A 24,302-nucleotide genomic window follows, 5' to 3' on the forward strand; every position below is an offset into this window, starting at 1 on the left:
TGCCATGAGTTTTAATTGGTATGCCAGTAATATGGTATCAAGAGTATAAGAGTGTTGAATTGCTCTAGTAAATGTGGAACAGCATTTGATGCATGATACTCAAAAAGTACAGGAAAAAAATAGAGAAGTCAGAGTTCAAAGAACACTACACATGTAATTAGATGCAATATCCAAACTTTATCAAGTGAAGCCATACATCATGCCAAAAATGGTGTGCAGAATTGCTTAGGTAACAAGATGATATACATTCTTAGTCTTGAATGTTAATGGTTAGAAAGTTAGCACTGCTGTATATCGGGCTGCTCAACTTTCGAGCCTCCCACCCTCCCTGTCAGACATTACTCTGACCACTCCTTTCCATCCTTGATGTGATTACCGGTAAGGGGGCTGAATACTAACAGCATGCAGCCAGTTTCTAAAAGTGGGGAATTTCTTGCATTTTTTAATCTCAGGCGGCATAATTGTTGTCAAACCCAACATTTTTTTACACCATTCCTCATCAAATTTTGTGCAATTCTGAAGACGTCACGTTGTAAATTTCGTTGAATAATAAACAATACTTAGTGGAATTTGTAAGTACCTAGGAGTACATACAGACAGCCACCTAAAATGAAAGAACCACCTCTCATCTGCCTCACACAAAGCCACCTTCATTATCAACCTTCTACGCAGATCAATGTACAGATGCAGGAGATCAGCCAAGAAAAGAACGTTCACAGCCCTGGTAGACCTCTTCTGGAGTACGCCGCACCGATATAGAGTCCCCATACATGCAGCCACTGCATCCTAACTACCACAAACACAAGGCATCACCACCTCACGCTATTCTGTGAACAGTCGATAATAAACTGTTACAGGCATTCGTATATCATTAATGCCCCGTACACTCAATGGAACAATTTACCAGCAGGTATTGTAAGCTCAACTTCATTGAAGTTATTCGAAAAGCTACATGACTTTTTAAAATGTACATTGGTATGTGTTTGTTTGTGTTCTCGGGGGAGTACCCTTATAGGTTTACTTACTTTATACCTTCTGTACAACCCTTTCAGTTGATAAAATCAGTTCAAGTAACATAACAACTATGAAGTGATGTCGCAGTATCAGGCAAATGCTGTTACTATCTGTCTATCAGTTCAACACTCTATGCATAAAGTATCCTCTGATTATAGATTCATTAGAGCTCAAAAAAATCCTAGTACCATCATGGCATGTACCAAAACCTGTAATACAAACAGGGAAAACGGCTCATACACTCGCGCGTATGGCAAGCGCGCGCTACCTCACATGATGTGCAGCTAGATCTAGTTTAGCTATAGCCTCGAATCCAGGCCGATTAAAATCTTAATCGGCCTGGTCTCGAGGCTAGTTTAGCTATAGCCTCGATCCCAGGCCGAGTTTTCGCTTTTATAACGGTTAGGTGAACAACTAGATCTTTACCCTGTGAAGTTAAGTACGTACTGACTGCATGTTGGTGATGGATGGCCCAATCCAACCATGAGCAAGCAAAAGAAATCCACCCCAATCACTAGTGTGAGGAGCTTCAAGCTCATCAGTCAGAGCCTGTCTATCAATGACATCAACTTCAAGAAGCAAACCATCTCCGTAAGTATATTCAGTGTCACAGCAATATAGCCCACATGGTCACTCACGGCACAGGAACACTCGGTATAGTAACATCCTAGCATTGGGAAGATGATTACCATGGCTACTTCTATGCTTTATTACAATGAGTAGCAACATTAACAATGGGGAAACACCTAAACTATAAATCCCGTATCTGAGTATCTATAATCACCTGTTCAGGGGACCACGGAGCTGGAGGTGCTCCCCCTGACTGGGACGGGGAAGCTATCGAAGGTGAGCCTCAACTGCAAGCAGAGTAGGATCATCCAAGTTACTGTGGAGACTCAGTACAGTGCCAAGTACTCCTACGTTGACCCCCTACTCTCAGTCTGCCCCCCTGACACCAAGAAGTGAGTACTGGGAGTCTGAAAGGGCTGTGGTACTGGTTTCCCTGAAGCGTTAGATAATGTTTTAGTTTTTCCTCATACTCAATAAGAGCTCTCCCCGTGTACTAGCTTGTTGTTAGTACATGGGATTGTAGTTTTCAATGTAGTGGCTTGATTGTGGGGAGTGTGTGAGGTGTGTGGGTGTGTGTGCGGGGCTTATTATTTAATTACCGTTACTTGCGTTACGTGGGATTAAACAAGATGGCTTGTTGTTGATATTACCTGTGTGCTTAGGGCTGGTTTTAATCCTCACAGACGCAACCTAGAGTATTATGACCACGCCCACCAGGAGAAGCTGTGGTCATGTGACCCCGACAGCGGACCCACGGCCGGAGAGCTCACCATCAAGATACCCAAAGATGTGTACAGCACTCCAGGACTGAGAGGTGAGAGTAGTGATCAGCTCTCATCTTCATGTTCTGGGCTCCTCATTGTACACATGTCTGAATAATCATACTAACTTCATCACTCGGAGCATTATTATATGTAGCCTAATTTGTTCTATGTTAAAAGTATGTTAATCAGTGAATGTGCACTGTATTACAATGTACATGCAATCTGTTCTATACTACATGTAGTAGGCGTAATGTACAATTAGTGTTTGGAAACTGTTACTAACTTGCTTCCCCTCTCCACAGATTTCAAGCCTCTAAGGATCCTGATAGAGTTCTCTCTGGAGCAGCCCAAGGGTGGAGTGCAGTTTGTGATACCACCTGGAGGCTCTGTGGTCAGTCACTGCTGGCAATGGAGAATCATGTATACACTCAGGGTTTCATCTAGGATAAAAAGTTTAGGGGGGGAAGGTTTACGCACGCCGCAAAATGTTTGGTACATCATATACAGTACTAATGTGATGATGTCATTATTATACAAACATTTTGGGGGGAACCCCAGCCCCCCCCACTAGATGAAACCCTGACACTGTTAATTATGTACCAAGCTCTAAACCATGATAACAACCTCCAGTTTGCCGGCCACTGAGTGCCATTTCAGTGTTCAGCTAATATTCGGTGTAGATATGCATTGTGTGTGTGTGTGTATTGAACAGTGTCCATGCATTCCTACACAGGAGCATACTCATATGTACACCTACGGCTGGGAGAACTCCTCAAGGTCAGTGTTACTGTGGCATTAATGTAGGTCCGTTTTCTCTCTCTGTTGTGCATAAATAATTATTGCTTGTGCTAACTGTCTTCCCCTGTGTTTCCTAGGCTATGGTTTCCGTGTGTGGACACGCACACTGAGCTGTGCACCTGGTCACTTAAGTTTGTAGTTCCTCCTCATATGACCGCAATCAGCGTAGGAGACCTGACAGAACAGGTGGGCAGCTATCTGTGTATTCATTTGTTGATTGTACATAAATCCATTGTACATGTAGGTTTAAGGATCCCAAAAATCCATCTTACTTTTAACCACCCTTACTGCTTTACTGCTTATACTATTTCTACATTTAGCGATCTTTACCGCCTCATTGTTTGTTGTTTGAACATAAATCCATCGTACGTTTAACAACCTTTACCAACACAACACTTTTTGTCTAAGCTCAAGTTAGACTTCCCTCCTCCCCCACAGCTCATCTCCAGCGATGGTCGCAGGAAGGTGTTCCACTACAGTCTGACCATCCCCACGTCCGCCCCCTGCATAGGCTTCACTGTGGGGGGATTCGAGGTGCACCCTGACCCCGTAATGCAGGAGGTCACTCATTTCTGTCTCCCTGGATTAATGCCCCTGCTCAAACACACGGTGCAGTGTGCGCATGAGGTGAGCAATCGTTTAGAGAACCATAGTTAGACACTAGTTGATAAGATCTACATGGGAAGTACATGGGAAAAGTGCCTCAGAGTAGGTATGCTATGGGACTTAGTATACCTAGTATTCCGTTGTCAAGTAATTGTATTGTAGTCAAGCGGTTTGTGCATGCGCACTAGTATCTAAATGAGAAAGCCTCAGCCACTTTAGTACCCTCGCTACGCTCGGGATACTAAATCAGTGCCTTTGGGCTTCTAAATCCCATAGACACCTCCAAAACAGTGTCTAACTAGATTTTGTTAAATCTTTGAATTGAGCATGGTATTTCATGACAGTTTTGCAATAGGTTGCTAGTCAAGTTATAATCAGTCACAATTATGCAGGAGATGTAGTAGACCACCCCCCCCACACACACACAGGTGTTTGGATTATTTGAGGAGCTTCTGAGCAGTCGTTTCCCGTACTCCAGTTACAAGATAGTGTTTCTAGACCACACCTATCAGAGCACCGCCAGCTATTCCACCCTCAGCCTGTTCAGGTGAGCCAAGGTCACTCATACACTGTAAGTACTCATACACTGTAAGTAGATGAATGTAACAACACGTTACTTCCTTTCAAAGCATGCCTTTCAAAGCATGCGCAGTTACTGGCCAGTGAAGGTTTCTACAGTATTGTTGTATTTGGCCACTGCAGATTCTACACTAAACATCCTGGTTTCACACGTTTCGTTTACCTATAATATTATGGTACAATTTGCTAGTTAGCAATTATCACCCCCCCCCTCCCTATGCAGTGTGAACCTTCTCCACTCTGCTCGTGTCATAGATCAGGTGATCCCCACTCGGAGAGCTCTAGCTCACGCTATTGCTAGGCAATACTTTGGCTGCTACGTCTTACCTCAATCATGGTATGTGGCAACTATACAATCACAAGAAACCTATCTATCTGTGTGTGTGTGTGTGTGTGGGGGGGGGGGGGTTAGACCGCTAAGATATCTGATCATGCTGTCAGTTGGAAACCTATCTCATACTTGGGTGGACAACACTTTTTTAGTGTCACGAATTACATTATAGGTATGAAGACTTTGCATGGGGTCCATATATTAACTTGGCTGCATTATAGGGGTTTATTATAGGGTAACTATGCAACGCACTATAAATACAGTGTATGTTTCACTATATACTAGCTGTATACAATAACACTGCCGCTATTACCCCCATCCCTCCATCTCAGGAGTGATTGGTGGTTAACGACTGGGGTCTCCCATTTCCTCGCTGGACTCTACTGTCGCAAGGTGTTTGGAAGCACGGAGTACCAACATTGGGTACTCACCGAGCTACAAGGAGTCGTCAAGGCGGAGTCTGAGAGCCACCTCTCCCCTCTGTCCGATAGTCTGGCCTCCACACCCTCAGGTGGGCACTCCGTTAGTGTTTTAAACTTTTCATTGTGCATGCATGGCCGGGTATGATTCGCTATTGTTATTGTATTCATGTACAGTACTATTGAAACGATCGTTTTATGTCCACGTGTAGCCGTGTAGCTTATTATGCTTTGAGTTTGGTATATCAAAGGTTACTCAACATAATTATGTCGTGCCTAAAAAAAAGGTGTCTTTCTGTCCAATTGGTAGTTTTCATAGGTAGATTTGTTTGCGATTTCACTGTTTAGCTTATTTTGCACGTTTGTTTGTGTGTAACATGTGAGTCTACTCACCTTGATGCCATAGCACTGCGTTTACAGCATGGATAGCCTACACACAACAAGTTATTAGTTTTAATTGTGGCAGATTTTGTTGTTAAGCTTCATTGTTGTACACATGTAAAAGCGAGCAAAAGCCAAGAAGCTTAAACTTGCACGTTGGTAGCTAGCTAACGCGGCCTTTATTCGAGGCACTTAATTTGCAGCTGAGTTGATCTCGGCCAAGAACAATAGAAAAGGGTCACTACAGTAGAAAGCTAGTAGCATGTGCACTATCACCCCTGCAATAGGTACCAGGCCGTATTTTAATCGGCCTGGAATCGAGGCTAGTATATTAGCAAGGAAAACGATTCAGTCTCTAAACTGTGAGCTATTCTGGCTTAAATCTATGAACTAGTTCTCTTTTGTGATCGTGGCCAGCTTCTCTATGCAAATAAAGGTTCAGCCACGCCGCAGATAAGTTAACTATGACGTCATTAATATGAGGTGTGGCTTCCGGTCAACCAAATTTCGGCGCTTCGCGCCCTCTTTCATTTATGATAGCACCCCTTTCTCCAAAATCCTGGCTGCGCCCCTAGTCAGCATCCATACCTGCTGTGCTAGACAGCTTAGTCATACATCACTAAACATACACTGCATTTACATCACTCCTCTGGTTTCTTTATAATCATGTCACCAGCTGAGGGTTTGCACTTTACTGCTCTAGTTTGTATGCAGAACTTCTCATTTGTGTGTAGAACTTCTCGAATTTGTATGACTGTATAAACCTTCTCATTTGTAGAACTTCTCATGTATTTATAGTAGATCTTCTCATTTATATGTAGAACTTCTCCAATTTATATGACTGAGTCTATAGAACTTCTCAAAACTTTTTCATTTGTATGTAGAACTTCTCATTGTATATATAAAAGAAAACTTCTACTATAGTAAAAGTTTTCTTTTGTATACATGTAGAACTTCTCATGTATATATAGTAGAACTTTTTCGTAGAACTTCTCATGTATAATAGTAGAAGTATACATGTAGAACTTCTCATGTATATATATACAGAGCATCCAGCTTAGAGAGTAGATTACCACAAATTTGTGAGTAGCTGTACTTAAATGTAAATATATTTCGATTGGAACATTTCTAAGAAATGGTGTTGATACCAATGTGTAGGTGAATGACCAAGTACAACATACTCAAAAATGTTTCCATGGAAACGTAAGGTGGTGGATTTGTGGTGATTAACAGAACAACAGCAAATTGTTATAGTGGGTAATCGGTTAGAGTAATAAACAGTAATCTTGTATAAGGTCCTAGACTTCATCACATAATTGTTCAATGGTTTAGGTATCCTGACCATCCCTTTATGGGTCTTACATATTATGTTCACAGTGTTTATAATTCATGATTTACTGGATTTTAGGTACACTTTTGGTTAGAGTAATAACTTCTGAAAAATTAATAGCTTAGCTTTCAAATTTCTGTAGTAAGTTTACAGGTAAATGGGCTACATTGTGATACCAAAAACATCCTATATGCTTATTCCATTGCTGAGATAACACTGAAAAGCTACATAATTTACTATTTTCTACTGTTTTGATGACATCAGCAGCTGCAAACCACAAACCAATGATGCTTTAATCAACCACACGCTTAATTAAAAGTGGGCGTACAGTTATTGTACGCCCACTACGTGGTTAATTAAAGTGTCATCGATTTGTGGTTAGCAGCTTGTGATGTCATCAAAAGGTAGTAAATTTAGTACTAATGTTCGGGCACTAAATCACCCCTCGTATATAAAAGTGCATGGGTGAACTGTTTAGATGTAATTATTTTCTAGCAAACAGTCCGAATACTGATTGCTAACAATGCAAAAGGATCCAACGTGTGAGAACTGTAACCACTACGAAATGGATGAACCAGGTGGAGGCAACCCAACTGTCCCTCTGGCCAGGCCAGTACCAAAGCAGGCTGGAGGAGGCAAGAAAATGTCCACTCGAATGTGTGCTATATCGGCTGGTGTTATAATTGCCACTTTTGTTATTTTGGCTATCGTTGCTGTGATCGCTATTGTCGTGTTTAGACCCTCACCAACTGTTTCCCCCACTGAAACCAGCAGTGCTTTCAGTGGATCCAATACCGAGTTACAGCAAGAGCTTGAAAGCCTGAGAAAATTGATAGAGCAACAAGCTAACAACTTTACTGTCACCACGAAAGAAGCTGTCATCTTATCGCAGATAAACGTGAGCCAAAAAATTGTAGCTGAAACCAAAAAACTCTCAGATGATTTTATGATGTGGCTGGATGTAGAAGTTAAAACTGCTCTTATCTCATCGAATAACCCAAATAACCCAAGTGAGTATTATTCTTGATTACAAGTACACACAAAAAACCAGTAAAATTATAGCTAGTTCACACAAAAATCAAGTATAGATTATTATAACTGTGATAATTAGAGTTGTACTCGTCTGGTTGTCATGCAGTTGCTACATATACATGTATGTAACACTCATTCAATATAATATATAGGTGTATGCTCGGAGCTGTCAGCACCTGATAACGGAGATGTGGTGTATAGCAATCAGACCCTTATTGTCGGTACTACTGCTACTTTCTCCTGTGATCCTGGCTTTGTTTTGTTTGGTGAAGCTGTTAGGACTTGCTATACTGATACCGTTGGTAATTGGAGTGGAAAAGTGCCATCATGTGATAGTAACGGAACATTGATTAATTGCCAGCATACTAATTGTCGACAAGAACAGCTGGTGTGTCCAGAACAAGACAACTGCACGATACGTTGCTACGACTCAAGATCCTACCCCTGCTATCGAACTGGTTTAATCTGCCCTAGGGAAGGAGATTGTGCACTCAACTGTGATGGTACTTACGCTTGTCTGCAAACAAACATAACATGCCCTGAGGGAGGGAACTGCCTGCTGAACTGTATGGGTGAAGACGCGTGTCGATACGCTTCAGTGGTATGCCCATCTGGTGGACACTGTGTGGTACACTGTCAAAGCAGTTATCGCTATACTTGCTCCAATTCACAGTTCACTTGTCCGTCAGGAGGAAACTGTATATATAAGTTTGAGGGACTGCAAAATTCTTTCCAAGTTCAAAACTTGATTATTACATGCGAAGAGAACAGTACTTGCAGTATTAAATGCACTGGACAATCAAATCAATGTTCCCGGTCCCGTATCACCTGCCCCACAGAGAGTGGGGACTGTAGTATAGAGTGCAGTGGGAACTCCGCTTGCCGGTCTTCAAACATTGCCTGTGGTCGTGGCAGAGAGTGTTTGAGTTGCAGTGGCCGGTACTCTTGCTCCAGTGCAACCATCATACTGCCAAACACAGATACAGCCAGCTTGAATTGCAGTGGCTCGTACTCTTGCGGCAGTGCAACCATCACCCTTCCTAGCACTACTACAGCTAGCTTGTCAGTGAGTTGCACCGGTGAATACTCATGCCAGTTTTCAAACATACAATGCCCTGACAACTACAACTGCACAATAAAATGTGGTGGACGCAATTCGTGTCGGTTTGCCAGAATCACTTGTCCAACAGGAGACTACAGCTGTAACATACTCTGTACTGATCCTCTTTCCTGCCCCACTTTGAGAATCACAAACACAGACAATGTCAACCTGCGATGCTGTGGAGATGTGTCATGCTCAGAAGCACCTGTTACTCCTACTTCAAGAACCGAGTGCCTATTACGCTGAAGACTAACGACTTTTCATTTGAGAATGTGTAGAACATCAAACAAGTAGAGAACTGCTTATAATTATATAGTATTGTGTAGCGCTATATGTACATGTACATATTATGTTTATACTGTACGTAACAGTTGTTGTTATTTTTAATCTTAAATTTGAATTGCATTAACTGGTACCAAATTGATTGATTGGGTTGTCTGTTTCTTGGTGATTTTCATATATGCATTACCGCTATCCTATATCCCCGCTCCTCCAGGCTACAGCGGAGGTTTCACTCACCCCAACCTAGTGGGGGACAGGAGGTTGGCCGTGCTCACGTCAAAGGCTCATCTGGTCATCAGAATGATACAACTCAAAGTGGGCAACGACCTTTTCTTACAGGTGAGCACACACTTTGATTCAACCCTTTTCTACAACCTGGTATGGTCATAACTTGTTGTAAAAAAGGATTCATAGTTCTTATAGAGAGGCCTATCAAATGGTGCATTTAGAAGTTTCCTATACAGAACTGAATACTGTTATTGTATATACTTGTACATTCATATTCATGTCACTGATCTTGGTTTATGCACCTCTCAAAATCAAAGTATCCCACACACACATCACACGCACACACACACACACCACACACATCACACACCAAACACAGGTGTTCAACAAACTGTTGTCCTTGGCCTCCTCTGCCAGTGGTAGCTCTGACATGGGCCTGTGGAGCAACCTTCTTGTCTCCACGTCTGCAGTAAGTAACCTGTAGTCTGGTTGGTAGTCTGGTTGGTATGTCCCATATAGATATCGCAATATGTGATTTGGTAAGTGTGATCTCAGCAGGCAAATAGCAAAACCTCGATCCTATTAATCAAATACGACAATTTTTTATGTACTTCTCATTCCTGATTTTCATACATGTACATAGAGCCCCCTCCATACACACCTTCCCTCTATCAGTTTGTGAAGTTGATTCTGACCGTGTCTGGCAAGGACCTCACGGCTTTCATGGAGCAGTGGGTGTGTCGTGGTGGAGTTCCACGTTTCCACGCCTCCTTCACGTTCATACGTAAGAAGAACATCATTGAACTGAAACTGAAACAGGACACGTCCAAGGGACAGCCGAGCTTTGTGGTGAGTGAGTCACTCGAGACAACGTAATCAGAGGGTCAGTGTGCCGTATAATTTAGACTTTATTTTGAGGAATTTGTATGCTATGTGTCTCACACTGCATGCCCACCATTCTCCCATGCAGGGTCCAATGACAGTCGTGGTACAAGAGTTCGATGGTTCCTTCTCTCACACCATCCAGGTTGAGGAGAGTACCACCTCTCACGAGCTGCAGTGCCACTCCAAGATCAGGAAGTGAGTTAATATACACCAGATATGGTGAATAGATACCTCTCACTTATAAGTACAGCCTACAGGTGCTGTATACATGTAGTAAGGTATGTTGCTAGAAGTCTCCCAGCTATAGGTGATATCATGTTGTGCATATAATTATGGTTTTGATTCCAGTGTTGAAAGCATTTCCCAAGACCTGTGTGTACCAGCGTACATGTAGGTACATGTACATTGGTGTACAGGTGAAGGCCTACTGTACTAGCCTAGGTATTGGCTAACAAGCAGTCAATTATTGTACAGTGAGGGTTTAAATAGCACTGTGTTTACACGTTTGTGTGTGTGTGTGTATATTACGTATTAGTCAAATATTCATCTCCCCCTCTCCCTACAGGGCCAAGAAACGCAAAGTGCCTCTGGGTCACGGTGAGGAGGTGGACATCGATATCTCCAGTCTAGAGTGAGTCAGCTTTCTTTGTATTTATTATACTGTGAACGCTTAATTCATACATGTATAATTATGTATATTACTGCAATGAAACCCTACAAGTGTGGATTGACCTCAGATATTTAATGTTTCCACCCCCCACACAGCTCAGAGGTCCCTGTACTGTGGGTGAGAGTGGACCCTGAGTTTCAATGGCTGCGGCAGGTCTTCATGGAGCAGTCGGACACCGTCTGGAACTGTTTGCTCAAGTTTGAAAGAGATGCTTGCAGTCAGTTGGAGGCACTGCAGGTAAGAGTTATGATGTATGTACTCTAAGATGATGATGATCAATTATTACTGTTATCTCAAATTTTGCCTAGTTTGTAAAGGCTAGTGCGTAAATGATACAATATACAGTGTATCTATTTACTCTATTAGTGCGACCACTGTGTTAGTTGTCTTCCCCTCAGGCATTAGAGGGCTTCCCCTCATCCTCCACTAAGGATATTTACAGAGACACTCTGCTGAATGGACACTTCTACTATAGAGTCAGGATGCAGGCAGCACAGAGCCTGGCCAAGGTGAGGGTCACAAGACTCACAATTAATGTGTGTAGTGTATGTGTTTTGTGTGAGTCCATTAGTAATGGTAATTGTCAATTAATTTAAAAGTGAAGTGTTGTTGCCCATGGATGTGTTCACACTGGCAGTAGTTGGTGGTGGTTGATACATAAATGTGATTAAGGATTGAAATAGCGACCACTTTCGAAAATTCTGGGCACAGCACTGCTTGCTGTACGTATGCTTCTTGTATTATTTCCACCTCATATGATCTCCTCCTCCCACGCAGTACCTTGTGGACACAGCCGGGTCTGGTAGCTCCCCCACGTTCCTGGTCTCTCTCTTCCAGCGGCTGTTTGGTTCCAACTCTCATCAGAGTATCATCAGGTACAACGACTTCTTTGATATCACAGCCTACCTCCTGCAAAAGGTCAGGGGTCAAAATACCGTTTTATTTCTGCACTGCATACTTGTGATTAATTTGTCTGTGAATACGTACGTGTATGAAATTGTTACAATAATTGCAAGAGGACTACAGTGTATAAAATTATACACATGCCATTAATCGCCACATTGACAACCCCACACACACACACACACACACACACACACACACACACACACACACACACACACACACACACACACACACACTGCAGGCCCTCCCCCTGTGTATCTGTGGACTGCGTACAGTTCACAAGCAGACCCCACGTGAGGTGGTGGGCTTCATCATGGACCTCTTCAAGTACTCGGACAACCATAACAACAAAGTGAGCCAGAAATAACAATTTTGCAGCTAGCGAAAGTTAACTTTCCCCATTCCATTTTTGAGGCTGTTTTAACTCTGTGTCAATTTTAAATCCTCCAATGGCACTGTGCGTACAGCTTGGACACTGTGTTGTATTGACTACTGTTTATTTCGACGGCTAAATGTTCCCTTCTCCCCATGCAGTTCTCTGACGGCCATTACACGAGTGCCCTGATTGATGCTCTTGCGACCACCATCACTCCAATGGTGGCCATGTCAGTGCCTCAGGGGTGAGTGCATGGGCCTACAGGGCATTTCATATTAGGCACAGCTGTATGCAAATAACCTTTCCATGTAGGCATAATAAAAGTTTATTGCTAATAATTATTATGGAGCAGCTGTGATAGTTGATTTTTTTCGTACCTACAGGGTAGATGTCTCAAAGACACCAGCTCTGGCCCTCAGTAGAGAAATGCAGGTAAGGTTAGGCTAAACTTCTAGCTAGTGTGCAGTCACTGCCTGAGGGTGTATGGTTATAGTAGAGTGTCTATATACCCTTAGCCTCGAATCCAGGCCAATTAAATTTTAATCGGTCTGGATTCGAGGCTAATATACCCTTTGTTCTAGTTTTGATCTTACTATACATGTATAGTATTTGTCGCTCTCTCTCCTCACTCTCCTTGTACAGTATGTCCTCCAGGAGATAGTGCAGAGACTGAACATTGAGAAAGTGCTGCCCTCCTATCACAATACAGTCACTGTGAGGTGAGGAGTTGTGTGTTATTCGTGTTTTTATATAGAGGATAATTGTTTAACTGAAGTATTCTGCAGCTGTTTGAATTGCCTGAGGGTGCTCCAGAGGAACGGCCACCTCCCCTCTGACAGTAGCCTTTTCAAGGAGTACACAGCGTGAGTGGATTTAGCCATGGCTTGCACTAAATAGCAGAAGTATAACTACCGTACAGCTAACAAGTATGTTCAATACTTCACAAACACACACACACACGCATGGTAGCTAACAAAAAAGTAGTTTACAAATTAATGTTCCTTAGTAAAAACCACATGTATCTTAAATGGTCAATCACACAAGAATTTTATCTTTCCTCAGTTCAGGGAACTTTATTGAAGTTCGAGAGGCAGCCATCAAATCAATAGTGGACATTGTACAGTCTGAGCAGAGTGACAGTGACCTCACGTTCCTGTTGGATCTCATTGAGAGCAATGAGCCGAGAATACAGTGAGTCAGTACTTGTGCCTACTCTTGGAGAGTGAACTGTATGGGCCTACAAAGACCCAACTCTATGGATAGTAATGCAGCTATATGTTCCTGTAGTTAGTCAGTACTTGTGCTATAACTATCTCTTGTTAGCTTTACTCTCTGAGCAAAATTACATTGTATGTATATACATGTACATGTATGTGTGTAACTTTGTCCCTCGATTCTGTTTGCCTGTTGTCTAAATCCCCCTCCCACTTGTCTAGGTTGATTGTAATGAGGGAGCTAGCCACCCACCCTCCGTTTACCAGAAGGACTGACTCTGCCCTCGATACTCTACCCCTCGTGGAGAGACTCTGGTCACTGCTCAGGTGTGCGTGTGTGTGTGTTGTGCGTGTGTGTTGTGTGTATGGAGGTGTGGTTTAGATCTCTACAGAGGCATATATTTTACACCGATGTGGAATTACTTTTATGCAGCTCCAAGTTCTATTACGATGTCAGATTAAGAAATGCGTTAGTTGACCTATACAGTTCTCTGTACGGCAGACTGACCCCTACTTGCGTGCCAGAGGGGGTGAGTGATCACATGACAATCACATGACTTGTTTTACCCTCCCCCCCCCCACAGTTGGGTATGGTCATTGACCTGAAGGAGAGAGTGGCTCGCTCAAGTTTGACTGCTCCTGTCATGGTGAGTGTGGGGGTGTGTGTGTGGGTATTAGTATAAAGTCTATTTGTGTTGAGGTTGACCTTCCTTATAACTTCAGAGCCCCAAGACAGCCGACGAGTCACCACTAATGAAAGGGGCTTCCTCATCAGGTCCGGCATGTATGTGTGTAATGTCTGTCTGTTTTAGTATAAACTAAAGCCTCAATTTTTAACCAAACATTTTTCATTTCTGTATTCCTTCCACAGGTGGTGGTCGTGGTGGCCCCGCCTCTCCTGCCTCCGTATTGGTGAGTCTGCCTTCTGCGTCAATCCTACACACATTTTGTTTATAGAGAGTCAAGAGTAGATAAGAGTAGATAAGAGTATTCTTGAGAGAGTACATTGCGTTTAGTGATAACTCCCCCTCCACCACAGTCTCCTGGTGCTCCAATGCTTCGGATAACACCGCCCGAGCATCCTCAAGTGGTGGCTATTCGCTCGGGGCAGTCCCAACCACACTCCTCCCTCTCACTCAAGATCAGCACGGCTCATCTTAGGGGAATTTCCCCCTCGTTAATACTGCCTGATGACATCATGGACAGGAGTCGCACTGCAAGTCCTGAGTCAGCACTTTCTCCAGGTAAGTGTCAGAGGAGGTACGACACCCGCGTGTCTTAAACTACGCTTAAACACACACATTCCGAACTTTGACCTAGGGAATGTGTGTCTAAAACTGACACGCAGATGTCGTACCTCCTCTGGGTAAGTGTGTGTTAGACAACCCGTTCACCACTTGAAATGCAAATCTTATACATGTACATGAGAAAACATTAGGTCAGCCACTAACAGTGTACACAGTGAGACCACATGCACTACTATGGACTCTGTATACACACTGGAGGTCAATTTGAGCTTTTTGTTTTTTTAATTTGTGACGTGAAAAAGGGAATGCTTATAATATAGAGCATTCTAATCTGTTTTAGATCTCACTTTTTTCTGGTTATTGTAACAATTAATTTATTGACATAATCTCATCTACACTACAGGCACTGTTGGGAGTGATGAGTCAGCAACTACGAGTCCCTATCAGCCCAAGGCAAAGAGGCACAAGGGAGAACACAAACAAAAGCACAAACACAAGAAGAAGAAATCTAAAAAGAACAAGCATAAACACAAGCACAGCTCCAAGGACTTCATAGATGTAGAGTCCATTGACTGAGTGCATGATCATCACTTTTGTTAGTTTAACCCTTAATTTGTGAAACGGAAAGGAACAGCTGTCTCTCACACCACAAACAATTAACAAAGGAACTGTCTCTTATATAATTATCACAAACAAGTCTCACTTACCAAGTGCATGCTCTTGTGAGGTGTATTATAACGAGTGTATAACGTAACTGAAAGAAGTAGATATATTCTCTGATAGCTTGACCATTTGCATGAGGTATTATTATATATATAATTATATATAGTCAAAAAGCTCTCCCCCAGCTAGTGGCACTGTATATATTGCATGACCTGTATACACAGTAGGAGAGAGGCATAGCGCAGTTACAGCTCAAAGACCCTATGAAGATAAACGCAGGCCTATATGAGATTCTATAGATGGGGGGGGGGGGCACACACCATACCATGGCAATAATTGTTGTCTATAATTATAGGCAAGTTGTGTGGAGTTCCAAGGTTACTGTAATTATAAGCACTATAAATTAAAATGCATGGATTACACCATCATGCAGCTAGGAGCCATGCCTTTATAAGGGCTAGCTTGCATGGTTACACCTACCTTGATCACATGCAGAGTCAATAATAATTATTTATCGTCACACACACAGTAAAACTTTGAACAGACAATGAACATAACAATACAAAAATAAAAATAGTATCGCTCACGTAGTTTGTGTCTTATAGTTTGCTATCAATGCTGTCTCAACAAGTTTGCCAAACTCCCCAAGTCCGAGCACATCGAACATCTCTAATAGCTTCACCCATTCCAATGGATACTCGGCGGCCCCATTATCCAACCAATGGGCTAACACAGCGTGTGCTCGTTCTTCGTCATTACGATATTGTGTGTCCCAAATACTTAGTCTTGCACCGTCAAATTCAAATTCAGTTCCCATTTCTCTCCATTTGGGGGCAAGTTGTTGCTTTGGACGGACCCGCTGTTGTTGACCCTCTGAGTTCTTGAACTTGATACATTGTAGCAGTCGGAGTGTAGGTCTCTCGTCTGTAAGAGTGTGGGGTGTGTGTGTGTGTGTTGTGTGGGGTGTGTGTGTGTGTTGTGTGGGGGGTGTGTGTGGGTGTGAAAGGTGGTGGTTATTAAGAAACATAGGTCGAGGAACGTCTCGTAATAGCCACCCGTGAAGAAAGGCCATCAACTGTGATATAAAGACAAGGTCACCAATGAACAGTTCGTGTACAAAGCAATCCCTCAACAAGATCACCCTCTCTCTACATGTGACCAAAACGTCGTTCCCCAAAAGTGTCTGTTATAAAGGGGATTCTGTATATACTTGAGGCTATAGGATTAGGATGACTAGCTGTGTATAGCTTGAACGAATCTTACCCATAACTCTATTTTCACACTTTATGATAATCATTGTGATTGAATGTGTGTTCACGTACGTAGTGCTGGGTGATCTGTTCTGATAGCTTGAGGGCACTCAGGACGAGGGGGAGGAGGGGTCTCAGTGGGCGTCGCTTTGGGGGTGAGTGTTTCAGATGGTGTGGGTTTATGCTTTGCAGTTGCTTCAGGGGGCTTCGCAACTGTAGGAAAGGGAAACTAATAAATAATGTACTGTACATGATAGCAATGGGAGAAATCAAATACATGCAGTGCTATTAGAAGCACCACATTGAAGTATATGACACTTATCACAGATGCCATACATGCTAGTTTTTGGCCAAAAACCCCACAATAAAAGTATCAAATTATACCTTTGTGCTGTTCTGCTATAGTCTTGAAGACTGCTCCGTTCTCACGAGCCACTGCCTGAGCCAACATCCTCCATGAAGGCTCCCCATTTTTCACTGTGTCATAGTTCCTATTCAGCCATTGCTTTAGCATCTCCATCAAGCAGTCCTTCAGGTCACCTTCGATTTGGTCGAGTTTGGAAATAGGCAATCGTAAGTGCACACCAACTCGTTTCCACACCGATGCCACTGGCTCCATCGTCTCAACAACTTCACTCAGGTCAATGTCGGTCTCTGTAACAGGGAAATACTTAATCAGAGTGTTTACACTGACTAGGCGCTAGGCACTAGGCACTGAGATTTAGTTCAGTGTGAGAATTGACTTACCTAGAGGCTCGTTATCAATCAACAGTAGCTGATCATTGTTGCCACCTCCTTTACTCATGGTACAACCTTACCAGAGAATCAGGTACACGAACTTGAAGTGGTGGCGTACAATCGTGTATATATATATCTACAGTACAATGCAGAGCTTCTTGATCAGGCCCGAATGATGTAAGGGAAATTCTGGGGAAATTCCACAATGAAAAGGGGTGGGGCTGGTCTGCAGCAACCAAAATTACATGCTCTGCTCCTGCAGCAACTGCATTGACACTACTCTGCAGTCTGCATGTTGCCTTCTTGAGAAGTATCAGTACCCTTCAATTTACATTATTTTTTTTCATTTATAGAACCATCACATCATGTATAGTTAGAGCGAGGTATTAGCTGAAAACAGCCCATAAATAAATATAAATAATCAAGAATTAGTCACCAATATCAGCATAGTCACTTCTATCGTCAGTTAATAATCTCTGTCGGAACAAAAAAGTGGATGGATCAAAATCATATTCAACGGCAGTTCCATTTCCTTTCTTATTTTTCGGCTGGCTTTTGTACATGTGATCAATAGCTGCAGAAGATGTTGGAAAAGCCGTCATCATAACTTTGCTGTGTGAAATGTGATCGTAGTCTGAACTCCGCTGAGGTCGTTTAGATATTTGCGGCGACCGTGGTCTGATTGGTCGACTGTCATGCAAGCCGACTGGGAATTTCTGTACCCCAGGTCGCTCACTATGCATGGTTTGGAGATCTCGGTATAGATATTTCCCGGCTTCAAGTTTTGCTCCAAGCACAATGGCTGCATCGTGAGTGGCTGCGTCTTTAGCTGGTATCTGCAGGACTTGAGCCTCATCTCCAAGAAGGGTGTTCAGGATGTCTTTGAAAGTTGGCCGTGAGAGGGGATAGGGGTGCCTGCATCAGAGCAATCATAATTATGTGAGGGTGTGTATAGTGTAGCTAACCTGATCTGCTATATGTCAATTCACTAGCTAGCTCAGTAGATGGTTGTTTAATGGCCACCATGAAAAATTGCCAACTGGATGCGCATGCAATATAAGAACAGTGTGGTGTACAGAACAACCAACTCAACAAAATTAAAGGCCAAATATGAACTAGTTTTTTCTCCATTATATCAATGATAGCCATTTGGCTGTATTTGAGTTTCAGAAAGTAATTCACATTCCCATTTCAGTCACCACTATAATTATAAACGTGCAAGTTTGAGTATCGAATTGAGTATTAGATGCTTATACGGATAGATTCACTTACCAGCATTGTATCATTAGGTCATAGATGACCCTGGGGCAGCCAGGTGGCGGTGGTATCCTGTAGCCAGAGTCTATCTTCTCAATTACCTGTGTGAAATGCGGCATACAATTATGTGTACTATACCACCTGAGTGGTCAATTAGGTTATAAGAGTCAGAATTTAACTTATCAAAAGTTCAGGCTGAGGCTAATATAAACAGCTAGGTACATAATATGTGTTTTTGTGCCTGTGCATTTGTTATTGCTTATACCTGTGCATTTGTGTACTCCCTGAACGGCATTCGTCCCAGACTCCATATCTCATAGAGGAGACAACCATAGCTCCACACATCACTGGCAGTCGAGTACCTTTTCCTGTACATTGCTTCTGGCGGCATCCAGCGAATAGGCAGCTTCCCTCCATTGATGACGTAATCCTCAGGATCGGCATATTCCAGACACTTGGCAAGTTCTCCTACCTATACGTATTGTATGCAGTGTGTGTGTGTGTGTGTGTGTGTGTGTGTGTGTGTGTGTGTGTGTGTGTGTGTGTGTGTGTGTGTGTGTGTGTGTGTGTGTGTGTGTGTGTGTGTGTGTGTGTGTGTGTGTGTGTGTGTGTGTGTGTGTGTGTGTGTGTGTGTGTGTGTGTGTGTGTGTGTGTGTGTGTGTGTGTGTGTGTGTGTGTGTGTGTGTGTGTGTGTGTGTGTGTGTGTGTGTGTGTGTGTGTGTGTGTGTGTGTGTGTGTGTGTGTGTGTGTGTGTGTGTGTGTGTGTGTGTGTGTGTGTGTGTGTGTGTGTGTGTGTGTGTGTGTGTGTGTGTGTGTGTGTGTGTGTGTGTGTGTGTGTGTGTGTGTGTGTGTGTGTGTGTGTGTGCATGTGTGTGTGTGTGTGTGTGTGTGTGTGTGTGTGTGTGTGTGTGTGTGTGTGTGTGTGTGTGTGTGTGTGTGTGTGTGTGTGTGTCATTTGTGTGTGCTTGTGTATATAAGATTGCATCATAATATTTATATGCTCCGATTCATATTCACTTTCTATGCCGTATCAATTCTAGTATTGTCCACTGTTTGTTTGTAATGTGAAAGATAACTCTGCATACCTTGCAAGTGTCATTTTTGGTCACAAAGACGTTTCTAGCAGCCAGGTCTCTGTGTACAAATCCTTTGCTGGCCAGATAATGCATCCCTAGAGCAACTTGTTGAGAGAAAGTCAGTAGCAGTTTGGGAGCATCCTCATGAATTACACTGTTAACGATGCATAATTTAATTATCAGATTTATGTACACCTACTGCAGGCCTTACCTTCGTCCCATTTGTACTAGATACCTCCTCAAGTCCTCCTTTGGAAATTGCTCCACAACTAGCATGACCTGCATGTGTATAAGTACTAACTATGACAACAATGTTGACTAACTATATATAATTTATACCTTTTTGTCTTCCATTATAAGTCCATGCAGTGAAACAACGTTGGGGTGTCGTATTTGCCCCATGATTACTGCTTCTTGAAGTAAGAGTGTTGTAGCCTGTGTTTCTGTTCCTGCTGGATCTGGAGACTGTATAATAACTTGTCTCTCGTGTCCACTTTTCTTCTTTAAGACGGCTTTCTGGGTTATAAGTGATGATTGGAGCATCCCTAAATCGGTCCTGTATATATAATTATGTGGTATCAGTTAAACTATACTGTAGCAACTGAGAGGTTTATAGTACTTACCGTATTTCCTTCATTGATATGATCTCTATAGAGAGCTCTTTCAACTTTCTGTGAAGCTGTGCCAGATCACTGGGTGGTGGGTTGTAAGGGCCGTCCATTGAAGCAGCTCTGGATCTTGTCCTTGTCTATATAATTATATTTTAAATAGCAAACTTATTAAATAAATGAGCTAATACTTTCAATCAGCATATGCTACATGTAGATTTAGTTTATTTCCTTATCTATATAGCAACTGCTTAAGTATATAGATAGAGTACTGTAGGTGCTGCACCTGTTAGTGTACCTTCCTGAAGCTTACTAAGAAGGGTATCTAATCTCTGTACACTGTGAAAACAGCAAACAATAAACAGCTAGTGTGTAGTGAATTCATACAATGATGCATGCACACACTCAATGCCCCCATGCATGAATACTCTCAAACATACCTGTATATGGGCAATGGCTTAATATACACTACATGCACAATTCAAATTTGGCTTTGCATGCAGGATTGCATGATTGGCATCCATGGAGGCTGCGATAGCACATCTCTCCTTTATCACGGCAAGCTACATCTATATATACCTCATATATATACTGGACTAGGTGTTTGTACGGATCCAACAATAATGCAAAAACAGGACCACTTGTGATTTCCTTTCACACAAATCTTCAAAGCCAAGAATGAGTGGGAGGTATGCAGGCTTGCTAATTATTGGATAGCACACAAGTCCTTATATGGTTTGTGGATGAAAATAAGTGGGTACTTGGGAGAGCCTAGGAATATTGCAGTAAATACCACGGTTACCATGCCTACTGCAAAAATCAACTAACATTTATGACAATCAGTTATTTGGCTATGTATCATAATATCTCACAGGAGGGAAATATTATACAGGGCTCCCTCACCCCCCTCCTCATTAAAACAATTAAGGACCAAATTATGAAAGATCTCCAGGGAATCTCCAGATCCTCCCTTACAATCTATAACTTAATTGTAGCGTATATATAGTATATGGTGTACTCACCTCAGTTCTATTTTGTTTTTGAACTGCGGTGTCCAGTTGTTGCTTGCACTTTCTCCATAGCTCCAAGTCACTGTCTATAGCAAATGGTTCTTCAGGAATGGACATATAAGATGAACTCGAGGAAGCACACTGCACCGTACCATCACTAAAGTACCCCGACAACGATTGCGGTACTTCATAGTCTGTGGGAATAAAAGTCATTGTTGTTCTAGTGGATGCTTGTACGCTCTCTAGCGATATTGCAGCTGTGGTGTTGCCAAGAGACGGTACTGGAATTTCATAATCATTCATCTCGGACTGTGACCTCTCGGTTGGTGCACCAATGAGTAGGAATGGCTGTTCTCTTCGGAGAGTTTCGATTGTGTTGTAGATGTGAACACTCATGTGTTTGTTTGAAGAAGGTACTCCATTCTGTAACCGATTGTAATTGTCATCTTCAGATACGTTTCCTGCATAAAGAAGCACGTTATAATTACTGTAGACTCAGAATATGCAGTAAATATGTGACTCCTTACCCTGGCTGCTGTCTTGTGAACATGGTAAAGAAATTTCTGTGAGATGAATCTCATTTACTAGCACTGTTTCTGGAATGCTATTACTCACAGTATTATTATCTGCAGAAAGCAGAAACAAACAAAATTATAAAATGTACATCTAGTATTCGCTTTGCATTGCACTTACTGAATTCAAATACATTGTTTTCTTGTAACCGTGAGTTTACTTTCTTTGAGGAGTGGACCAGAACCGCTCTTCTTGATCGTGCGAGTATTGTGCATACAACAATTGCTATGGCTACCAGTAACACCAAGACTGCACATCCAGCTGACACACCAGCTATCACGATTATTGTCTGAGAGTTAACTTGATTGTCTGGCCTTCCGGGAGGAACAGGAGGTACCAATGACGCTTTAACATAGTCTCTACTCTTCTCACTTGTAGCAGAAACTTGCACATTGGTCGGCAATGGTGTATTCAATTTTGAGCTCTTAGTGTTTAAACTCAGACTTAAGCTTGTTGTAGCCTCAGGCATTCGTGAGGGTATGGGGGTGGGTAAAATTGTCATTGGGACTGAAGTGGAAATTGTCAGTATGAACTCTGTAGGTTGTGCAGTCATTTGCACTTTTGTCCCAAAGGAGGATGTGCTGATCGCTACTTCAGTCATCAATTGCGAGGCTGTTGGCGCAATATGTTTTATTAGCTTTGATGTGGATGTTTGAAATATGATAGGTGAGCTGCTGTATTGAGCAGCAGTCTGCTGAGTTTTCATAATGGTTGATAACCTCTGTTCAGGTGATGTTAGCTCATTTCCTGCAGTGAATAGCTCAAAATAGCTAAGGTACACAGAAACCATATGCACGTAGAAATAGCTCAAATTCTTGTATCTAGAAGTCTTTGAAGACAAATTATATGCATACTTGTACTTAAAAATGGATTAAGGTGCTTACCGACTTGAACTTTAAGGTGGTATTGAATGGTAGTATTGAAACTGAGGTCAGTTAAGGCAACACTCATTTCCTCTTGAACCTCGGTGCCTGTTCTTGTGTCATAGTATAATCCATAGTCAGAGTGGCTCAAACTAGTAGCAAGTATGCCGAAAGTCGCAGTCTCAAAATACAGTCCAATAATGTCTCCTGTAAACACTTGAAATGAATTTTCTCCGTTAATCGTTATTCTCTTGCAAACAGCGTTGGAGTTATTAATCATAATACCGTCATTATGACTCATTGTAACATTAATGGGGTACTCCTTCATCATAGTGTAGCCATCATTTGCTTTTCTCCAAATTTGAACCGAGAAATTATTTGTTGGATTGGTGTCCAGCAAACAATACCGTATTGACGTAATATTTCCATCACATGATGCTGTATTATTTAGGTCAAAATATCGACCTGGGTTTATTGATAGAGGTTTGGATAGACTGTCAATATCGTTTGCTCCAAACGAACAAACTTCACTCCGGGCTTTGTAAGGCATCGAAAGAAAGAAGATGCCTAAAAAGTGTAAAACAGATTTCTTGAAACATTGCATGCACTATTACTGATGCTATAGTCTCCCCCATACACACTATGCCTATTAAAGCCGTAGCTAGTGCTGTGAAATGATCTGTGAGAAGCAATTAATGGATAAGGTATAAAGAGATTGTCGATCTAATTGCTTGCATAACAGTTTAATTGGATCAAATTTCAACTCGAATCATAATTTAGTGTGAATTTTCCGACTATAATAGCTATACTTGCTCACCTAATACAGTACACTGTAATTTTTAATTGGATCAAATTTCAACTCCAATATCTGTGCATTCCCAATTGTACTTAGCATGTTTGCTCACCTATGATACACAAAAGTATGTTTTGGTTCACCAGCTGTGACCGATTCCAATGACTTTTCATCCTTCAGTTGTCTTTTATGTTGGTCTATTTCACAGATGGAAGACAAAATAACAACCAATTAGTTCTGTGTAACAATTTTGTTAAATTAATTACAGGCGGTTTGAAGCTGTTGTGTGGGTTCCACCTTTGTCGCATTATGGAAGATTTAGTCAAAACTTTACTGGCTAAATACCATCAGGAGTTCAGTAAGAATGAACTCCTGATACCATGCATAGCTGTTCAGCCATCATGCTGACTGACTGGTAGTCAGTGCTTGCATGGACTCTACTATGTAGAATCAGTAGTTTTAGTTGTAACTATAATTCCCATATCAATGTATGTCATTCAATATCAACTCTTGCTAGATACAATAATTATTATCTATTTATACTCTCGAGCTCCTACTGACCTTGTGTCCAAATTTTGTCTTAGATTTGTAGTGTCTGCAATAACTAACCACCAGGAGGTTAGATCTACTTAAGTTTCTTGAAATCTACTATGATTATTATATGGAAGTTGTAAGTGCACCTCATCTCTAGCTAGCTCTCTGCATGTACAGCATTGACATTAATTTTCACTGTGACA

At 42.1% G+C, this 24,302-nt stretch overlaps 4 protein-coding genes across 4 annotated transcripts; 2 read left to right on the forward strand and 2 right to left on the reverse strand.

Annotated features, from left to right (window-relative positions):
• The first annotated feature begins 1,410 nt into the window (after positions 1–1,410).
• On the forward strand, positions 1,411–15,497 carry LOC135335073 (transcription initiation factor TFIID subunit 2-like). Its single transcript, XM_064530477.1, has 31 exons — positions 1,411–1,605; positions 1,807–1,976; positions 2,268–2,398; positions 2,651–2,739; positions 3,082–3,125; positions 3,224–3,332; positions 3,585–3,773; positions 4,181–4,299; positions 4,555–4,668; positions 4,995–5,173; positions 9,423–9,547; positions 9,816–9,905; positions 10,112–10,285; positions 10,407–10,516; positions 10,887–10,952; positions 11,087–11,228; positions 11,390–11,500; positions 11,769–11,909; positions 12,139–12,249; positions 12,432–12,517; positions 12,657–12,705; positions 12,916–12,992; positions 13,059–13,136; positions 13,336–13,464; positions 13,710–13,814; positions 13,921–14,017; positions 14,072–14,134; positions 14,211–14,262; positions 14,359–14,399; positions 14,527–14,731; positions 15,138–15,497. The coding sequence occupies exons 1-31, from the start codon at positions 1,498–1,500 to the stop codon at positions 15,308–15,310; spliced, it is 3,477 nt and encodes a 1,158-aa protein (XP_064386547.1). The 5' UTR covers positions 1,411–1,497; the 3' UTR covers positions 15,311–15,497.
• LOC135335101 (low-density lipoprotein receptor-related protein 2-like) lies at positions 6,469–9,411 on the forward strand. Its single transcript, XM_064530519.1, has 2 exons — positions 6,469–7,802; positions 7,977–9,411. Exons 1-2 carry the CDS (start codon positions 7,316–7,318, stop codon positions 9,170–9,172), a joined length of 1,683 nt encoding a protein of 560 aa, XP_064386589.1. The 5' UTR covers positions 6,469–7,315; the 3' UTR covers positions 9,173–9,411.
• Positions 15,498–15,889: 392 nt separating the features above from the next.
• Positions 15,890–17,563, reverse strand: LOC135335125 (uncharacterized). The gene is made up of 4 exons (XM_064530557.1): positions 17,395–17,563; positions 17,032–17,301; positions 16,720–16,860; positions 15,890–16,321 (listed from the first exon to the last, which is right to left on the reverse strand). Exons 1-4 carry the CDS (start codon positions 17,450–17,452, stop codon positions 15,981–15,983), a joined length of 810 nt encoding a protein of 269 aa, XP_064386627.1. The 5' UTR covers positions 17,453–17,563; the 3' UTR covers positions 15,890–15,980.
• Positions 17,564–17,698: 135 nt separating this feature from the next.
• Positions 17,699–24,295, reverse strand: LOC135335074 (uncharacterized). The gene is made up of 13 exons (XM_064530479.1): positions 24,127–24,295; positions 23,678–23,762; positions 22,794–23,339; positions 22,030–22,656; positions 21,864–21,962; positions 21,349–21,797; positions 20,342–20,466; positions 20,058–20,274; positions 19,930–19,997; positions 19,728–19,872; positions 18,908–19,114; positions 18,658–18,743; positions 17,699–18,300 (listed from the first exon to the last, which is right to left on the reverse strand). Exons 2-13 carry the CDS (start codon positions 23,736–23,738, stop codon positions 17,814–17,816), a joined length of 3,117 nt encoding a protein of 1,038 aa, XP_064386549.1. The 5' UTR covers positions 23,739–23,762; positions 24,127–24,295; the 3' UTR covers positions 17,699–17,813.
• Positions 24,296–24,302: the final 7 nt, after the last annotated feature.

This window comes from Halichondria panicea, chromosome 4 (genome assembly GCF_963675165.1).
Source record: "Halichondria panicea chromosome 4, odHalPani1.1, whole genome shotgun sequence".
NCBI classification, from domain to species: domain Eukaryota; kingdom Metazoa; phylum Porifera; class Demospongiae; order Suberitida; family Halichondriidae; genus Halichondria; species Halichondria panicea.